The sequence below is a fragment of the Rissa tridactyla genome, chromosome 2, assembly GCF_028500815.1.
Source record: "Rissa tridactyla isolate bRisTri1 chromosome 2, bRisTri1.patW.cur.20221130, whole genome shotgun sequence".
In the NCBI taxonomy this organism is placed as follows: domain Eukaryota; kingdom Metazoa; phylum Chordata; class Aves; order Charadriiformes; family Laridae; genus Rissa; species Rissa tridactyla.
This window is the reverse complement of record NC_071467.1, coordinates 160611775-160631035: the sequence shown is the minus strand read 5'-3', so window position 1 is coordinate 160631035 and position 19261 is coordinate 160611775. Positions and strand designations below refer to the sequence as shown.

Genomic DNA, 19261 nt, shown 5'->3' with positions numbered 1-19261 from the left:
TATTAATCAAACAGCCCAACAGTTTGAATTCTAACCTTTGGAATGCAAAGTTCAAAAAAGTTAAGTGCTTGTGAGGAACTAACCTGTATTTGTTAAGAATACTGATGTTACAAGCGCACTACCTGATTCTGCAAACACAGGGATGCCACTTAATCTGTTCCGGAGTTTTTAAGTGTTCTTGTCTTAAATGTTTGTTATCGTATATGCTCGAAAAGCTATGCTTTAGCTGTTTTCACACATATGCTTGAGTGCTCCTTAGTCTCTTTGAAATAGGACCTATCTCTTATCACACCGAGGGGCACGGTTAAGGGCAAGGGGAAATTATTGCTGGAGAAAGCTGCAGCGTTCAGGTAATGAGCCTGGTGACAGTAGGTATTTTGTTGTGACAAAGGTACATTAAAAAAACCCCAAAGAACAGATTAAGATAATACTAGTGGTAAAAAACAGGTAAGCGTCCACTAATTTAAAGTGAATGGAAAAGAAGAATAAGCATGAGCCCACGTTTACATGGGTCTTCATTCACCGGCATTGAACAGAGGATTATTTGTGTTAGTTAAAGTAAAGCGCTTACTTAAGTACTTTAGCTGGATTGAGGCCAGAGTACTGAGGAATAATCTGCAGAACAGAAGCCACCGAGAAGAACAAATTTGAAAAAAAAAAAACCCACTCAGAGCCAATTCTGATTTAAATAAACACGTTTATGATACACCGTTTCGCTTTCCTCATCTAAGTGTTATATTTCAAAGCCTCCGTCATGGATAGTGACTTCACTGTGCAAACTCTTATTACACCAGCTTTCAATGATGATACTTTTTAAACTTAAAATGAAGCACCTTTTGCCTAACAAAGACTGAAGTTAATTGACACCACACTTCAGGCTTGAGTAACCTATGCAAAATTCTAGTAACCTATTAGTAGTTTACCATTAAAATGTAATTTTTGTGATCATCATCAGTTTTGAAAGGCTGGCAGCAGATCCGCTGAGCCCAGACATGAGCAGGATGATGCAGGTCAGAGTTACAAGGGGGGGTTTACTGAAAAATAGAGACAACCTTCAGCTCAGAGCTGAATCACCCACGGTCTCAACAAAACGTCTGTGAGAAATTTACACAGACCTGGACTGAACAAATAATTCACTCGGTGGCACAAGCTGCACTAAGAAGCAGGTAATGGCAGGCTAAACGCCGAGCAAACGGGCTGCGCTACAGGCAGCCGCTTTCTGCAGAGCTTATCGTGACTGAGGTCTCAACAGGGAGTAGGGCTCCAGAAGGAGTATTTGAAGGCTATCTCAAAGAGGCAGGGGAAGGTAATGAAGTGGTTTTCAGTGCAGTTCGAGGAGGACTTCCTCGTCCTAAGAAGGACTTCCTCGTAGCACTGGGGGGTTGTGTGTTTGCATTAGATTTCAAGCCTGACAACCTCCAGGCATGAGTGCCATCAGTGGCCCCGCTAAGGCTTGAGAAGTCTGTTATCTCAGAGTAGCGACTGTTATGTGTAGACAAACCAATATATTAATAAACCTCCTTCAACACAGAGCCTATGGTTGACCTGTAATCTGCAAATAAATTACTTTCTGACAAAAAGCTGTTTTTCAGATGGCACTGGATCTGCATAGCTTGAGGAACATAACCCTCTTCCTGAATTACTTCCAGATCTACTGCTGATCACCATAGGCCTAATTTTTGTGGACTGCTTCTTTTTTATTGTTATGAACAAAAGAAATCTGCAATGACAACAACATGCAATGGATACCTTCCTTCTGTCACGTGTGCTGTCCCTTTTGATAGCCTCTAACTATATCCTTCCTTCATTTCAGGTACACTGCAGGTGAAACCAGATCATCCTCTGTACTGGTTCTGTGGTCTGACACCCTCTGGGAGGAATGAAGCAAGGACTGTGCTAAGCAAGAAGCATATCAGGTGTCTAAGTTAAATGTTTTATGACTACAAACAATATCGTAAAGAGACATGGGAATACTGGTAAGGCTTTTCCCTGTACTCCAGGAACCAGAATTGAAAAAATTTCAAATTAGTTCCATGCTAAGGACCAGGGACGCAGCTCCAACAAGCCTGCCACCACGCTCATGTTACTGCAGAGCTTGTGGAGATGCCGATACCAAAGTGTATTCCTGGGCAGCGGATGCTTATAGTGGGGATAGGGCAAAGACTGGGTTCACAAGCACATAAACTTAGATGGAGATTCAGTCTGTAGCTAAATGTCCACAAAGGGCTGAAATTATGTCTTGACATGCCTCCCTAGGGCTTTTTGTTGTAGCTTACCACAGGCTCTCAAAATACGGAAATAAAACATTGCATTCCATATTCAACAGCCTGTTTGAGGAGACATCTGTATTAACATAGAGTGGTACCTCCTAGTTAACACCGGTATGAAAATGGACTGTTTAAATTGTCATTACAAGGTAAGGTAACAGTTGAGTCATTAGAGAATGTAGCCTTTCTGAAGTAAATAGAAAAATTGGCACTGATTTCAGTAGAGTCAGGATTAAATTCTATTTACTGCACATTAGGTTGTGTATAAGCCCTACGGAGATGCCTCTTTGCTTCTGAAGCACGCTCAAGTAGCAGAATGGAAATTCAGTGTCAGCTTAACTTAAATGGAAAAAAAAAAAAGCAAAACAGTTGAATGTTAAATTAAATAATGCAGTCAGTAGTTGGAGATTAAAGTGGTTGTTCCTGCCCAAGTGGTCATATATCAAAGTTAATCAACTTTTGAGACAAGGAGCGTCATCTTTTGAGGTTAAGAGTTCTCAGAGCTTTGGACCGTTGTCTCAGGGAGACTTTACGTGTCCTGTGGCGTCTGCCAGAGAGGGAGCCAGTGAAAGGGCTCATGGAGGAGCAGTGGCAGCACAGAAGGGAAACTGCTGCTGGCCGGGCAATCCCAAGAGCGCTCTCTAACCTTGGCCATTGGCGTTTCAGCTGGGTTGTTTTCAGGAGATGACCAAGTAAGGCCTTGTGAGGGACAGTATGGGACATTCCTGCAAGGAGAGCTGATTTGGCTTTGACATTTCAGGGGCTGTTACATTCATTTTTAGTTTGTTTTGATGGTATTTTAAGCTCTTGGGAAAGGCACACCAAGTTCGGAATAAATGCCTTGGCTATGGACCTCTAGAAAAACATTAAGTATTTATTTAAGGTCATTACTAGGCTTAGGTAGACATTACATTGATTCATGGTTTTGAAGTAATTTCATGTCTAGTTGTGGTAAAAACAATTAAAATGAGCAAGTCTACATTACATAACATCAATTTTTGGGAATGTTTGTATATATACTAATCCTTATGTAATGTGCAGGACAATGTCCTATGGTAATTCTCTGAAAATTAACAGTTCTTGAGAATGTCTGAACTGTTTTAAAGGAAGCTCTAAAATAAACATACAACTCAGAAGAGCGGCCAACTTTACAGTGATCTTTCGTGTAAATCTTGATGTGCTCTGAAAACACGCTAGCTTCCTATACGTTATTCCAGTCTGCCGTGTAAAAGCCTGTTGCTATAAACTTTAAACACAACACACGCTATCTATGGTTAACTTATCTTAAACCACTTGCAGCTCCTGTTCTAGAAATATCTGAGCTCTGTAGAACTTTTCTGTGTATTTATCATCACAACATCTCTTTGACTTAGAGAAGGGTTACCCCCTTTTTTTTATAAATGGGAAACTGAGGCACTGGGAGACTTAGAGTCGCACAAGTGATCTCCGAAAGGGTAGATGGTAGCAGCCAGCTCTCTCTGATCTCTATCTACTGGCACTATATTTTTCTCCCTTCTAAACTCTTGTTTTCCTTAATGACTCTGCAACTGAAATGCTCTTTGAATTCCAAGATTTATTCTCTAAAACAGCAACAGCCAAATGCTTGAGGCCATGAGGAAAAGAAGGAAGGTTGAGGAAGGCATCCTTTTCTCCAGAATGTAACCTCTGTACCTGTAAAATCTTGGATAATGGAAGAAACTACTTGGTGACCGGTTCGTATTATGTCCTTTTGTACCAAAGTGGTGCTCAGTGGCACCTTGCTCTCTCTTTCTGAAGACATATTCCAGGAAAGAAAGTTGTGCACTCTCCGTGGAAACTGTTCCTCACAGTGCTCCCTAAGAAATCGGTTTTGGCAGCAGCCTGTCCCTGTGTGGAACAGGTCTGTTGGGAGTCATTATCAGCGCGCTCAAGGGAGAGGAATCTGTTGTCTTTTTTCATAAGCTTTCATCGATAGCTGTTTCCATTTATGTAACGAGCTGGATCCTGAGGTAGTACACACCACGAATGTTTCCAAGTAAATACAATCCCAACACCCAAAGCTTGAAAGGCCAAACACACCCCAGCAGGCAGACAGCAATCTTGCAGCTGCTGCTCTCCCTGCCCCTCAGGGATCAGCTATTTTCCATTGTCACCAGGAGCTCTCTTCTCTGATTCCCCAAGCTCTTTCCCTCACTTAATCTTTTCTGAACCTTTAATGCTTTCCCCAACTCTGTCTGCCCATCAGCTTCCCTCCTCATCTTCGGTACTTGTGCTAGTCATTTTTAAGTGTTTTAGTAGACAATAAAAACTGTACAAAGACCCTGACCCAGCAGAGTGACTTGGCATGCACATCGCTTTAAGTGCTGTGGTACTGTTGACTCCAACAGGATTACCAATATACTTAAAATTAAATTTAAGTGCTTTCCTGGATCAAGGCCATCACCGCACTGACATTAACCAAAACAAAACAGCACCTGAGATTCAGCAACATAAATACGCAGCAACCTCAACCAGACTCAGGGCTGTAACCTTCAGGTTACCTTTCTTCAGTGCCTTCTGTCGTTGCCAGCTGTGTCATGGCTACACTTAACATCTCTTCTGCAAGCATATACTGGAAGCGGCGCTTAGGAACAATCCTGTTTAAGCCAATGCTTTCTTACGGTTTTAGAATTTGCCTGGCCTGTTTTGCTAGATCAGGCTCTTGGACAATGAGGTCCTCAGGGCAAGAATCATGTTTATTTTTCTGCTTGAATCATATGTGCTCAAATACCACAAAATAGCAATTAGTAACTTTTTGTTCTGAGGTACAAGGAAGAAGACTTTCTATATGCCACAGAGGCCCTGGCTTGTGCACTTGTAAGTGAAAAAGTATGATGTATAAAAATTTCAAAAGTTTAAGGCTTTAACCTTATCACTGGCAATTTACTGCAACGCTAAACATGCAAAAAGACTAAATTAAAACCTCCGCCCTGGAATTCTGCTCCCTTCCCTTTTGCTGACCTTCTGCCTCCGTTACCTTTTCTCTTTTATTCGCTGTTGATTACTTCACCGGTTTACACTTCAGCCCCGTATGGTAGGAGCCTTGTCCTTTGTTAATCATAAAATAAGACACTGCGTACCTTGGGCACTGTACAAATCACCATTGTCTTCCCGCGAATGTCTTCCACATGGCCCCACCCTCAGTTCCAGCTGAGAACGCTGTTGTGAACAAGCTCAAAGAATAAATATTTTGCATTCATTTCACCAGCACAATGGAAACATTTTTCCAGGCTGCTGCCAAGATGGTATCTAGTCCTCTTCTGAGTCAGCAGCCCATGCAGCTGACTTTCAAATGGCCCAACTTGCTTGATTGTAATCTTAAAAGAAAAAAACACAGGCACAAGCTGTATTTTTAAAGAGCTGTATTGCTCTCCTCATGCACAAGCAGGTAGTGACACTATAAAATATGAAAGCTGGGGAAAATACACCGTACAGAAGTGAGGGTTGTTTGTGATGTCCCCCTTATCTCTCCCGACTTCAACACTTTCTTTCATCCAGTCTGAGGAAGGGACGGGGGAACGTTGCGAGGAAGTGAGAAAGGAATAGCACTGCTTTATGTAGTCCGTGTGCTTTTGGTATCAACCAGCTTTTTACAGTCTTTAAAGATCTGTTGGCCATTAAAGACAGTCTATCGAAAAATACAATATAGACAAAACCGGGCTAAGAGAGATGAAGATGGTGAGGAATTCATAGAGTTCCACCCCGTAAACATGTTTTGCTTATTCTTAGGTGTATTCCCCCTCTAGTCCAATACATAAGCAGGCGTGGTGCGACAGAACAGGTTCAAAACTGTGCATCTCTCCTCCATTCTCATGGAAAGACTTTGGCCTATAATCCCCACTGCTTTGTGAATAAACAGCCTACACAGTAAATAATTTTTGCGTTCCAAAATTGCCCCAATAAGGCCGGTAAGAAACCCTCAGTGATCCTATATTAAGCTGCAGCTTAAATCAGAGAGTATGTATCTGGCTTCCAATCGCTAACAGAGCTTGCTTTTACGAGAAGTTACAATCTAGCAAAATAACAGGATGTGTATTAAATTAACAAGTCTAAAATTCAGAAATAAGCTGTGCCGTGAGAAATCAGTTCAATGGGTAAAACCAGGCTGCCAATATTAAAGCACCCTCTTAGGTCATGTTACTTACTCCAAAGATACCTATTTATATGGACACGTGAGGCCAGATCCTTAGGTTTAGCCTTTTTATACCATGCCTAGTGCAGCACTTAGGCTGATAAAAGTAACTTAGCTTTAAGCCACTAACTCTGTCTTCAGGATGCTGGGGTCATGATTTTCGTACCTGTGTGTATCTTAAAAAAGACTCATAGATGCTCTAGTTTTAATTGCCTTAGCTACTTATAGCCTTATAAGAGCTGTCAAAGCAGCTGGGAATTGACTGGACTCAGCATTCTGGCTATTCATACTTTCCACCTAGCCTTTCTCCTTTTGATCTAGGACCAGGAGGAACAGGAATTGTAGGACTTTATGCCATTAAAATAAATTCTCCACTGAGTGAATCCATAGATAGTTGATTAAATTATCTCTGTGGCTGCAGAAAAAGCCACAAGCTGACACAGACACACATTTCCTTAGGGCAGAAAAAATCATCTTTATGCAATACAATTTCTCTGCATCCTAAGATTGATTGCCATGAATCTGAACACGGCAACCAGAATACAAATACATTAGGAAACCAGTGTTTCGGGAGGTCGTGACTGGACACTTCTACTTCTAAACCAAATAAGTAGCTTTAAAAAAAGGCAAATTAACCAGTAGAAAATAGATAGCAAGGTGTTTGATGCATATTTTAAATACTAAAAGGGGAGGAAAATACCAAATATGATACAAAAGATATGACTAATAGGGAGAAGGTGAAGTGGGAAAACAATATTAATTAAATGGGAGTTGTAATTAAAAAGAAGTAGTGTGGTATAGCTGAAACTTTCTAATCTTTATACCGTTCAGTTCCAAGTGAGTTTACTGGTTCATTTCTTCATGTCCCACTGAGTCTCATTACAGACGTTCTAACCATATTAAATAATTCTCCTGTGAGCCTATATTCAAACTCAGCGGAGCTACCATGATGCTCTGCCAAAGGAGACTGAAATCAAATCTGGTGGGCTCAAAACATTTTGCCATTAATATTGTATGGAATTGTTACATAGTTCATCAAAAAGTTATTGTTTTACTAGGTTTGCAACTAGTCAGTTGCATGCTGACTGCTGGAGAGTATCAGGAGCAGCATGGTGAGCAGGACTGGCGCAGTGACCGTCCCCCTGTTCTTAGCACTGGTGAGGCCCCACCTCGAGGGCTGTGCCCAGTTTTGGGCCCCTCACCACAAAAAAGACATTGAGGTGCTGGAGCGTGTCCAGAGAAGGGCAGCGAAGCTGATTGAGGGGTCTGGAGAACAAGTCTGATGAGGAGCGGCTGAGGGAGCTGGGGGTGTTCAGCCTGGAGAACAGGAGCCTGAGGGGAGACCTTCTCGCTCTCTACAACTGCCTGAAAGGAGGGGGTGGAGAGGTGCGGGTTGGTCTCTTCTCCCAAGTGACAGGTGATAGGGCCCGAGGAAATGGCCTCAAGTTGTACCAGGGGAGGTTTAGATTGGATATTAGGAGAAATTTTTACATTGAAAGGGTTGTCAAGCATTGGGACAGGCTGTCCAGGGAAGTGGCTGAGGCACCATCCCTGGAGGTATTTAAAAGCCGTGTAGATGTAGTGCTTAGAGATACAGTTTAGTCATGTTTTTTGTCAGAGTTAGGTTGATGGTTGGACTAGATGATCTGAAAGGTCCCTTCCAACCTAGGCGATTCGATGATTCTATGATTTTCAAATTAAACACACTGTCACGTGGACAGCAACAGTTCCAGTAGGGGAAACGTTTAGCAATGATGGGTTGTTACAGCCCATAGGATCTGTTAGAGAACAGAATCATTGCCCAAAAGGAGTGCTGGAATTAAGGCACTTCAGACTAGCCCGGACACAACAACACTGCAAGAGCTTTCTTCACTGGTAAATGACAGCCTTTCTGGCTCTAATTTCTGTGATCAGCTTACTGTGGTGTAAGTCAAAGCTGAATCACAGTAATGTCTTGGCACTCTAATATATTGCCTTAAACCACATGAATGCTGAAACAGGGAGTTCTTGTACATTTGCAGACTGGATTCCTTTTTTTTTCCCAGCCTGTACTATTTTTTTTTTTTTTCTGAGACAACATCAGAATCCAAGAACACTTTTCTGTTTGCTTCATCAGATGTAAATCTCTTTCATCAGCCAGCTAGATTATGGAGCTCTGGTAGGTGGCATGGTTTTTTGGAGAGAGCCAAACCGAAGGACCTGCTGCACATGTCCTGGTTCCCAGGCTCCTTGCCAGCGGCAGGCTGTGATGCAATAGCCTTTCACGCCGAACAAGTTAACAGCCCTGGTTTGGAGCTTATTACATGTTGGCTAAGAAAGAGCATGAATAGCCTTGCGGGAAGTGCGACTGTTTAACGAGCAGGTAGCTGCAGAAACAAACTTGTGTTCCCCTCTGTATCTAGGATTGGAAGAGAGAGTCCCAGCTGTACGTTGCATCTCTCCTCTTCCACGTGCTGGAGTGGCCAGGACTGCGTAAAATGGATGCAGACCGGACTCTTTGAGTCCTTCTTGTGTGCTGTATCTGCAGTTTTAACAGGCCTTGCGCACAGAAGCTTAGAGTAAGCCTCAGACTACCTTCTGGCTGAGATGCCCTCTTTTTAAGAACATTCTGGGAATTATTTGGAGAATGGTGGTTAACTACACCATCATATGGAAAAGTCCATTTATCATGTTCTGCCTTTATCACTTCTTCTGAGCAGAGGAAGCCTTAACCCCGTTTTTCACCAAAAGAGAACTCAAAGGCAACTCCTCAGTTTGGAGCTAGCCTCTTCTTTCTCTGGCCCGGACTCCTCTCATGCCGGGAAAGGGGAAAGCCACAAAGGCCAGGAAACGATGTACCACAAAAATGCTTGTGTTTGCAGGAGACAGGGAATACTGCTGTTTTCACAGTGTCTTATGCATCACTGGAAGAAGAAAGTATGAAACGGAAAGGATACAACCACATTAAGCTCAACATACTACATTCCATTTTAAAATACGGGCAAAGCGGAAACAGAGCGAACATGTTCGTTATTGAATTTGCAACCTCTCTACATTCCTTTCATGATTAGTAATGTCACATTAGAGAAGAGTTATCATTTACCACTTACTGCCTGAAGGTTACACAGTCCAAACAACACAAGGCCAAAGTACAGAGTCATGAACTGTACTGTGAAAAATCAGATTGCTCCTTCCCCATTTAATGCAGCGCACAGTAATCTTTTGGTACAGCTTTGATCTCTTATCAGCTGAATTGCTCATTAGAACCTTCTAACTCAACCAGTAGGAACAGCTACGCACCCAGGGGAAAGTCTGCAAGAGCTGCTGCCATGGTGCGTCACAGCCCCATCGCATCCAGCTTTGGGCACCTAACAGAGGTGCCTGGGTTAGAAATGCAACTCCCGGAGTCACTTCCTTTCTAATCAGTGCAAGAGGCTGCGCAGCCCACCGAAGATCGGATTCATCCCCTGCAAATGCCTCTCCGTGGGATACAGAGACAACTAGAGCGACTGCACTCCCGACGTAAGCAGCTCAGATAGGTTTCTAAAGTTAGGTGGGATAAATCCAGACCTTAGTGATTATCACAGACACCCATTTAGCAGGGGGTTAACTGCTTGTATACTGTGTTGAGATGATACTCGCTGCAGCAGGATCTTCCTCTGTCAGGAACTGTCTCCCACTTTTTATTCCCCTCGCCAGAATCTATGGCTGAAAAATCACATTAAAATATACACTCTTCCAAGTGCTACTAAAACATGAAAGGTTTTGATTACATCTGCTGGCAGATAAATATTTTTATTCTTTCCTCCACGCCTTCACTCTCACTGAACAGATTTAACCAATCTGTGTCATAGTCTCAAACAGATAAAAGCCAAGTACACAATCAGCTTCAAAGGCAGTTAATTATAAAAACGGACTAAGATTAGTTCCAAGTCCTGACACTGCGCCTTCCTATAGTTATCTACTGTTCTGTGGTTTTTTTTAATAATACTTCCTTCTCTGGGTCCAAGGGTCCCTCTTGGCTACTGCAATATATATATAGCGATCACGAATCATTTGTAATAGTTCTGGGATCTCACACATTATCATCACTAGTTAAACAATGTAATAAGTAAATGAGATGTAAGCTGACAGAGCCCTGTAGATAAGAGTCAACTTCTCGTTTCAGATGTCAACATAGAAGCTTCCCTGTCATTAAATGGATCATCTAACAGCACGGCCACTATGAAACCATTTATCATATAATTTATAGTGTGTTTTTAAGATAATTGGAATTGTTATGCCAAGAAATGGTGATGTCAATAAACAAGAAAATGAGTTTGCCTTTTACAGATTTGTCTATGGCATGTGCATTGTGAAAACATGCATTTATTAACACACAGCTCGGAATAAATGAAATGTTTGAAATACAGTACTCAAATCAAGAATGTTGGTCTCGTGCTGCCGTATTTGTAAAGGAATAACTTAGAGGGATCGAAAGACACAATGGTCCTGAGTGAACACCCGTCAGCTTCAGATTCACACCCTTCTGCAGAAACTTACCCTTTCTCTCCTCTAACAGTTTCTCCTGCTAGAAGAGCCTGGCAAACCTCTCTCTCTGGTTTCTGTTGAAAATTAAATATCCAGGGCTTTGTTCCTCACAGATTGGTAGCTGCTGCCATTTGTTCCCAAGTCAACCAAAAAACTAATGATTCACTGGCAGCCCCACATGCTCACTGCACTCAGATATAAATGAGTACAGAGGGTACAAACCAAAGATAATCAGGAGCTCTACATATGTATTTATATATATATATGTATTTCTCTTATCTTCTGAACAGGAGATAATTGAGTCCAGCATACTGAGTTTCCATCCGGACTCTCTCTTGTACGTATATACAGCCACAACAGTTGATAAATACGCGCAGAGAATTTTGGCTTTTTATTCTGGCATCTTCTACTCAACTTCATATTATCCAAATCAACATATAATTAAAACCAAAACAAACCTTTCAGTCTTTCTGTCAGCGGAACGTGCTAAGATTATGTTGTCTCCCCGTTTCTAATCTAACAGGTACAAAATACTCCTCTGTAGCTGCATAACACAAATAAGCACATTCATATGCAAATAATATGACTGATGGACTGAAACCTACCAAAAGTATTTTTCTGTCCTACAAGCCTTTGAGTTTCATAATTTATGTATCCCAAGATTACTACTTACATGGCAAGGCAGCCTGGAGAAAAGTTACTGCTGGAGTTCCCTAACTATGAATGTAGGATTTATGCTATTTAATACTTTAGTTATTCACTTTTGCATAGCAGCAGAACAGAAAGTTTGTGTTTTGTAGGGAGAGTTTGGCTTGCTTAATCTGGAGAAACAAAGGCTGGCTACAGGTACAACAGGATGTAACAAACAATGAATGAAAATGGCTGTTAATTATACGAGCAAATGGTCGTAACACGTCCATGAAAAAAATCAGGTCGAAAATCAGAGACTTCCTAACCATTACAGAAGGGGTCCCCAAAACAGGGCACGTGTTTTACTGGATGTTGCATGGACAACGACTTGGAAGTAGTACGTGAATACTGATGCAGTACCTAAACACTTTCAGCGTAACAAGGGCTGCTGCTGCTGTGGAGGGACCTAACACAGACGGCTTTGGGATCGCTGCCTCAGTGTACGCAGATCCTGGAACAGCTTTCCATGGGCGAGTGGGAGGAGACTTCCTGCTTTTAAATAAACCACTGGGAACTGGAATGGAACAGAACTTCTAGTTGTTCAACAGGGAAGCAGACCTCATGAACCTTTATGTCCTTTACACTTCTATATTTCTAGATACAGAAAACGTCAAAGATTTTATATTCTGAACGGGGAAAAAAAAAAAAAAAGAAGAAGAAAAGCCGTGAAAGACGAATGAGACAGATGCAGGGCAGTTAACTCTGGTGACAGATCACAGTCTGCTAGTTCTGTGACACAGGGGAACTGTGAAGGGAAAGATAGTTACTGTGAAGGAATTAGCATGAAAAAGAAAGACGGAGCAAAAAGGCAGAGGAGCACAAAAAGAGAGAGCAGCGATGCCGCGGATGCCGCGGAGGCTGGCCAAGGGAGAGGGGAGGAGGCACAATGGCATGCAGCGCGGATGATGTGGTGGCGAATATCAGAGGCTGGAATTCCTGCATTCCCAGCAACCGCTGAGTTCATGCATTCCCAGGAGCTGAAAAAAACACTCTCCTGAGGATACCTCTGCTATGTGGGGGGCTGGATAAATACCCTGGTCGTGCTGCCCTTCTTACTCTGCTCTCTGAGCTGGGGCAGGAGGCATGGCGGCAACTAGTGCCTGCAGTCACCAGCTGTCCCAGTCATCTCAGACTCCAGGGGCAGCAGGAACTCAAAACCCCTGCAGCTCATACTGCGAATTTCTTTTTGATATGCTCTCCTTGGCTGCTGGCTCTCTCATCAGCTCTTCCTAAGGGAGATCAAAGACAAATCCTAAATAAAATTTTACCCTTCTCTAAAGGGCACCTCCTCAGCAATGTATGCTGGGATCTGTAGCCACTGAAAAACTCGCTTGAGAATAGTGCAAAAATTGGTTGCTCTTTGGGTAAATGAGAAGGGGAGCTACCACCTTTGGATTCCTAGTGCCTCGTCAGCTGAACACTGGGAGAAGCTGAGACAAGTCTGAAGTAAAAGGCAAATGAAATTGTTGTCGTTCTGTTCCACGGTATGGACACGCACGCTCCGGCCCATCGGTTGCAATACAAGAAACCATTACGCACCACCCTGTCCATGCTTTACTTACTGGTTTTGAGGTAGCACAGGGAGCTGGTGTCATAATAGGAGGCTTGGCTGCGCTTTGAGATGGAGGCAAAGAAAATCTCTGCCCTGTGTCCGGAGGTGAAGAACAGTGAATCCGTGTTTCTAGTCTCTCAGGCTCATGCTTATAGGATTCAAGAGGAAACGTGGGCTGCTTGGTCACTTGTGTTGGGGTGGATGGAGAAGAGGAGAGGCCAGAGGCTGTAAACAAGAATAATTACCAAGGATCAGTTCAGAAGAAAAGCAGAACAGAAATCTCAGCTTTACAGTGAACCTGTATTTTTCTTCACATTTCCCCAGGCTAAAAGTAGGTATCTCACCTCCTCGTTTATGAAGGGGAATTGCTCCACCTTGCCGTTAGATCTCTTTTAATCAGTCAACTGGTTGAAGCGTCTGATCCATTTACAGGGAGGCATAGTGGCGAGACGAGAGCACTAGAGGTTTGTGCTGTGTTAACCTCCTGTCTGATTGCTTATTTCTAAAATGATCCCCAGCAGTGGTATTAATTTATTGTTTTAATTTTAATACTCCTGTGAGTCTCAGGATCACCTCTATCTCATGGCAAATGGCTCAAGAGCTTGAATGGCTGCTTTTTCTTCTTTTTCATTGTTTTAACAGTATCTTGGCCAGCAGTTAGAATAAAATTAGGCGCATAGGCAAAAAGAAACAGGGCATATTTCCCACGAGCCTCAGTCTGCTTTCTATAAGGCTCTTGGCAATGCCTTTATACAAACTCGAATTGTTTTCAGCAGCCTTTGAGGAGAAAGTTTATTCCTATCTTGAGCTGAAAATCTATATCAGCAGGAGATCTTTTCTCTTGTGAGCATCCTGTTTTTATTTGACACATGTATCTACCCCAGCTGTATTTTAGGTTACGTTCTTAGGGCAGTTCTGAATTGTGATCAAACAGATCATTGAGGCTATTATTTATTACCCGTTTAAGAACCAGCAGACATTCACATCCAATTAGAAAATTCAAGTTACAACATCTGTGTTTCTTGTTACATCTATATGTACGTCAGCAAACAAAGGATGATTCTTTTATGCCAACATAAATCAGGACAGACTTAAATGCAGAAAAACTGTGAGACTGAACAGAGCTACATATTTTTAAGTGGGCTGCTGGCACCTCTATGATGTCTGAATTTGGTTCGTTTCTTCAATTTCCAGAGATTTGTGTAGATAATCAGTTTGTCCAGAGGGGACTGAAGTCCACCAAAAGGGTGCAGATAAGATAGCATTTAATAAGACTAAAATCCCAAGCAATTCAAACAGTGTTTGAGACCATGATAAGGCATCTTCATGATAAATCTAGCTCATCTTCTTGGTGTGAGCTTTCATGGCTCCACCAGAGATTTTTGCACCAGAGATTTTTTTCCCATTCAACAGCTTTGCACTGGTGGACACGCAGCCTCCACTGCTCCTTCCTTTCAATCCGGCGTAAAGTGCATTAGTACAACTCACTTTTCATTACCTCTCAGTGCCCCGTTTTACCTCACAGACGCCATTTCTAAGTAAGACTTTGTATTGATGGAAAGTAAGTATAAAACTCGGTAATAATGAAGATGCTGGACTCAGAAGACTAGAAATCCAACAAGTTGGGGAGAGATCTATTACTTGAAGAAACTGTTACTCCTACATACCTGGGGAAGAGTTACCATATCTTATGATAGAGGAATTAATGAGGAATTTAGGTAACTGTTCTTTAGCTGTCATTGTTCATCGAAAACAACCTTTCTTGATGGCTTTTACATATGAAGAGACTTAATTTTAAGAATATAGAATCACTCATCAAAAAACCTGCAAAATAATTAGCTCTAATGTGTCTTATTTGTAGTGGGTTTAGTGGTGCAGTGTAATGTATTTCTTTCTTTCTAAGAAAATCCTAACTCTCAAAAAATTTAGCTTTGCTGGAATCAAAAAGGACCCCTGACTCAGTCCCTCTCTTCAGTCCTTTTCCAGAATTGCAGCTGTCCTCCAAGGATTTCCATTCCATTCCATTCCATTCCATTCCATTCCATTTCATTTCATTTCATAAAGAGACCTGCGGCTCTGCCAATTAAGCAGCAATAACCACAGATCCAGTGGAGACCAGGTGTTGTAGGCAGATGTAAATGTTGGCTAATGTGACATGCCACAGGGTGAAGCAAGAAGAATAACCCTGGTGTTTTGAATGTCCTCAACTTCTGCTGATTCCAGTGGGACCAGAGAGTGTTCCACATCCTGAAGGATTAAAAGGACACCTGACTTGCCTGTTCAGTTTTTGCTTACAGACAAATTTAAGTAAACAGTTCTGGGGAAAATGCTCTTATCTTCTGTGTTTTTATGGACGTACAAATGTTTCCTGAGCACTCCGATTGGGGTTTGAGGTGGATGGCAGCTGTAATTGATGCAAATGTAAAACCACTAAAAGGGAGAAGAACACCATTAGGTCTTCAAGTCTTGCTGCTGGGATGTGTTCATTGTGCGCTAATGTATTCAGCAAGTCTACAAAAACCATTTCCAGTATCAACAAGCTCTGCCAAAAGAGCTATTACCAGACATAAGGAAACCACATATTCACCGTCCTAACAAGGCCGGCCTGCCAAGTGTAGAGGACATCTGTAGGACACAGAAAGATGTGGATCAAAGGAGACCAAGGAAGCAACATCTCTTACATCCTATGAAAACTATTGCCACCTCATTACAGATGTGTAACAGCACAGCCAGGACAGACAGCGCCGTTTCCATTTTATAAGAACATTGACTGGTGGCGAGTCTCCTTTTGGATGCCAGCTTTGGACGCTTGGCCTGAGTTTTTATGGCTGACGAGAATCTGTGACTCCAGCCACTTTACGGGGAGCACTCTGAGCCTTAGAACTGTCTGTTTCAACGAGGCACTTAAAACATAAAGTGACTCAGTTTTTTTCTGTGACTCAATTTCCACACAGAGGTGGAGGGAAAATTATAATTATTTTGCAGGGAATTTGATTAAATTATGCAATTAAGTTTTTCAGTCTTTGGTAATTAAAAGCTTACCTCATAGCATTATTATGATATCTGTGTTATCTACATTTGTACAATACTGAGACTGAAGGTGTAACCCCGTAGGAAATGTTAAATATTTTTATTATTATTAAAACAAAAGACTTTGGGCTGCTGTGATACAGCTCAACATCCTAAACCTGACAAAGGATTTTATAAAAAACTGCCACATAAAAGAATAAAAATCTGTAATATAGCCCCAAACCAAAATCAGTTCAGGGGTAACAGAATTTTGTATTAACTTTAATCCTGTTGGACTGCCATCTGAACAGGCAGCATTGGTGTAAATAAATAGTTATATACATGCGCAGTAGTTTCCCTGGTCTACTACAAAAGAAGTCCATCGAAGAGGCAAGATACAGCTATATCCCAAGGCTGAAAACAGTTCATTTTGGAGAAAGTACACAGAAAACAGTTAAGCAGTGAAAACTAGCCAACAATGCTAAAGTCTTCTATACTGAAGCTGCAAAAATTCAGTATGTACGTGGGATTTTGGAGAAGAAACAATCTTTGAGATTGGCTGCAAACTCTACTGGTTCTGGTAACAAGGTAAACTGATATGGCAAGTAATTATCTCTTATGCTACCGTTTCTTTTATCAGACAGTGAAATGCATAATGAAATGCGATATTTTCATGTTAAGAAACTAAATAGCTCTTCCTTTTTCCATAATATAAAACAAGAATTTTAGACCAAAAAAAAATAAAAAAGAGAGAAAAAATCCAGCAGATCAGTCACTGTGTCATTGGCTAACTCAAGGTTTTGTCCTCTGTTTTCTGTTGATCATCCCTGTCCAGTTTTAAAACCCTCCAAGAGTTGTGCTCTGTTCTGATTCATCCTGACATTTCCTTTCTGGGGGCAAAACAAGAGCAAACAAAGAAGATAACTTTGTGGTCCCCGTACTGACGAATCATAAGTCCTAACATTTGCATAATTGAATATGCATATGAATAAAAATACTCATAAGAATATATGAATATGTGGTGAAAAATTGCTTTAATGTAAAGCAGCAACTTTTGTATTATAGTGTTTCTTTACTCAAAACCTGTGTGTGAGATCCTAACAGAACTAAATAGCACCAGGCTTCATTTCGAGCAAAACAGGATTATCTCACTGGCCAATCCAGCCCAAACCATGACATTCCAGGGCCCTTCTCCTGTGCCAGTGCTGTCTCCAATGGCACGCAGCGATGGCCCAGCATTCAGTTCTGGGCCTGTATTCGAGCCGCTTCAGCTGGGATCCAGCTGCCCATCGCAGGCTGGATGCAAGAGCCCCGAGAAAGTACTGCTGCACAAGCAGAGCCCACAGCTTTGACCCACGTTAGCACGCAACTCTAGCTGGTATTTACTTGGTCACAAACATACAAAAATAACGTTGCTACCTTTGCTTGTTTCTCTAGGTGTTTGCAACTATTTCTTTTAAACAAAGCCCTTATTTTGCACGGTGTTAAGTTCTCCACCCACTGACTTGGCCATTCTGATCCAAACCAGCCCTCTACTGATACATAACAGGAAAAGATAAAGCGCCACGTTGTCATTCGCGTACTCCCAAGGGAAGAAGGATTGCTGCCCTCCTAAATGTCCTACGTTCCCCGGGTGACACCCACAATTAGTTCTGTCACCTACATTTCACACCTGACCTGGCAGGATGCATCTGGTGGTGTCTGGGAGGAAGGATGCTCACAGCCCCGCGGTTCCTGCCAAAGCCTCCCTTTTATTCATCAGCTCCGCTATGTGTAGTTCTGCCCGGAGCTCAAATCAACCCCTTTCCAGAAAGGAAAACAGCCCCTGCCCCCATCAACCTTTGGAGCCACCTGCCCACAGATGGTGCTGCTGGGGATTTCGGGAATGCTCCAGTACAAAAGGTTGGCCTCGGGTGGCTTGGAATAGAGTCGCACCCTCCTCGCAAGGGCCCAGACGCTATAGCCAGCGGCCTGCTCTCAAACTACTTTTGTATTTGTGCGCTTAAGATGAAGTTGCTAAAACCGATGAGAGTTACTGGCCATGAAAAATAAATCACTTCTGCGGTTTACCTCCTCCTAGGAATCACACTTCAGTATTCTCTTGTCCTGTACCTGATCAAGCAGATAATGTCATTGCTAACATATAAACCTATTGCCAAAATAGCTTTCCAAGTTTATATATAGGGATATAGTCATATACCATTTAGACTGAAACTTCCCAGGAAAAAGAAATCAAAAGGAATTTCCATTTGCAGTGGCTCCATGTGACACTTTTTGTCTGATTCCTTCCCAGGACAATACTGTCCTTTCAGTTCCATTCTTCAGCTGGCCGTGAAACAGAGAAGGCGGCCGGCTGTGGCTGCTGAATTTTAAGTAGTTAGCAGCACAAGCGAAGCTGAGTCGAGCCGGCTCTTCATTAAGCTGATTCACTCTTCAGACACAATACTATGTTAATTTTGACACATAAGAAAATTGATGCAAATTATGTGAAATTAAGTTTAATGCCACTTAATGACAGTAAAACTATGAATCCATAAGCAGGTAAATGGCTACTGGCTGTTTCTATTCAAATAGTACTGGTGATATTGACACTAAATGTTGTAAAATACCTGCTAGTCAAAAAAATGAAATAAAATTAAGTCTGAAGAGTTATTGTACCCAAAAATACAGTAGATCCTGCCCAGGAAATTTCCTGGCTATCACTTTCACTTACACACCAATTATTCAGGATGCCTCCCACCCTACCAGAACTACAGCTTCTACTCTTCAACCACAGGGCCCGTATCTGTGATCAGCAGCGCGTCACTCCTGTAACAGCCAGCCCTCCAGTCCTTCATCTAAGCTCCCTGCTTCCAGCTGAGCAGCATCTCTCCTAGCTGCATTAGTAAGCACATCTTCAATCGTATATTATTATTGAAAATCTTATTGTCCGAAAAGTTTCACAGGGAAACGTATATTTTTTTGCAGTAAAAATCTGATTTCTTTACATTGGTTCAAACACAGTAAAGGAAACCGCTCCTTAAGGGGTCTCAGCCACAGAAATACCTGAACCTGAAAGCTCCAACTTTTGCTTTAGAAGCTATT

The 19261-nt window shown here is 42.1% G+C and overlaps 1 protein-coding gene across 11 annotated transcripts in view; it reads right to left on the bottom strand.

Moving 5' to 3' along the window:
- The window catches only part of PRKAG2 (protein kinase AMP-activated non-catalytic subunit gamma 2), a 251980-nt gene that overhangs the window by 61675 nt on the left and 171044 nt on the right, over positions 1-19261 (bottom strand). For all 11 annotated transcript variants that reach the window (XM_054193035.1, XM_054193037.1, XM_054193038.1 and 8 more), the window contains one exon: positions 13179-13393. In XM_054193035.1, coding sequence (XP_054049010.1) covers positions 13179-13393 — 215 coding nt within the window. The remainder of the gene's footprint in view (positions 1-13178; positions 13394-19261) is intronic.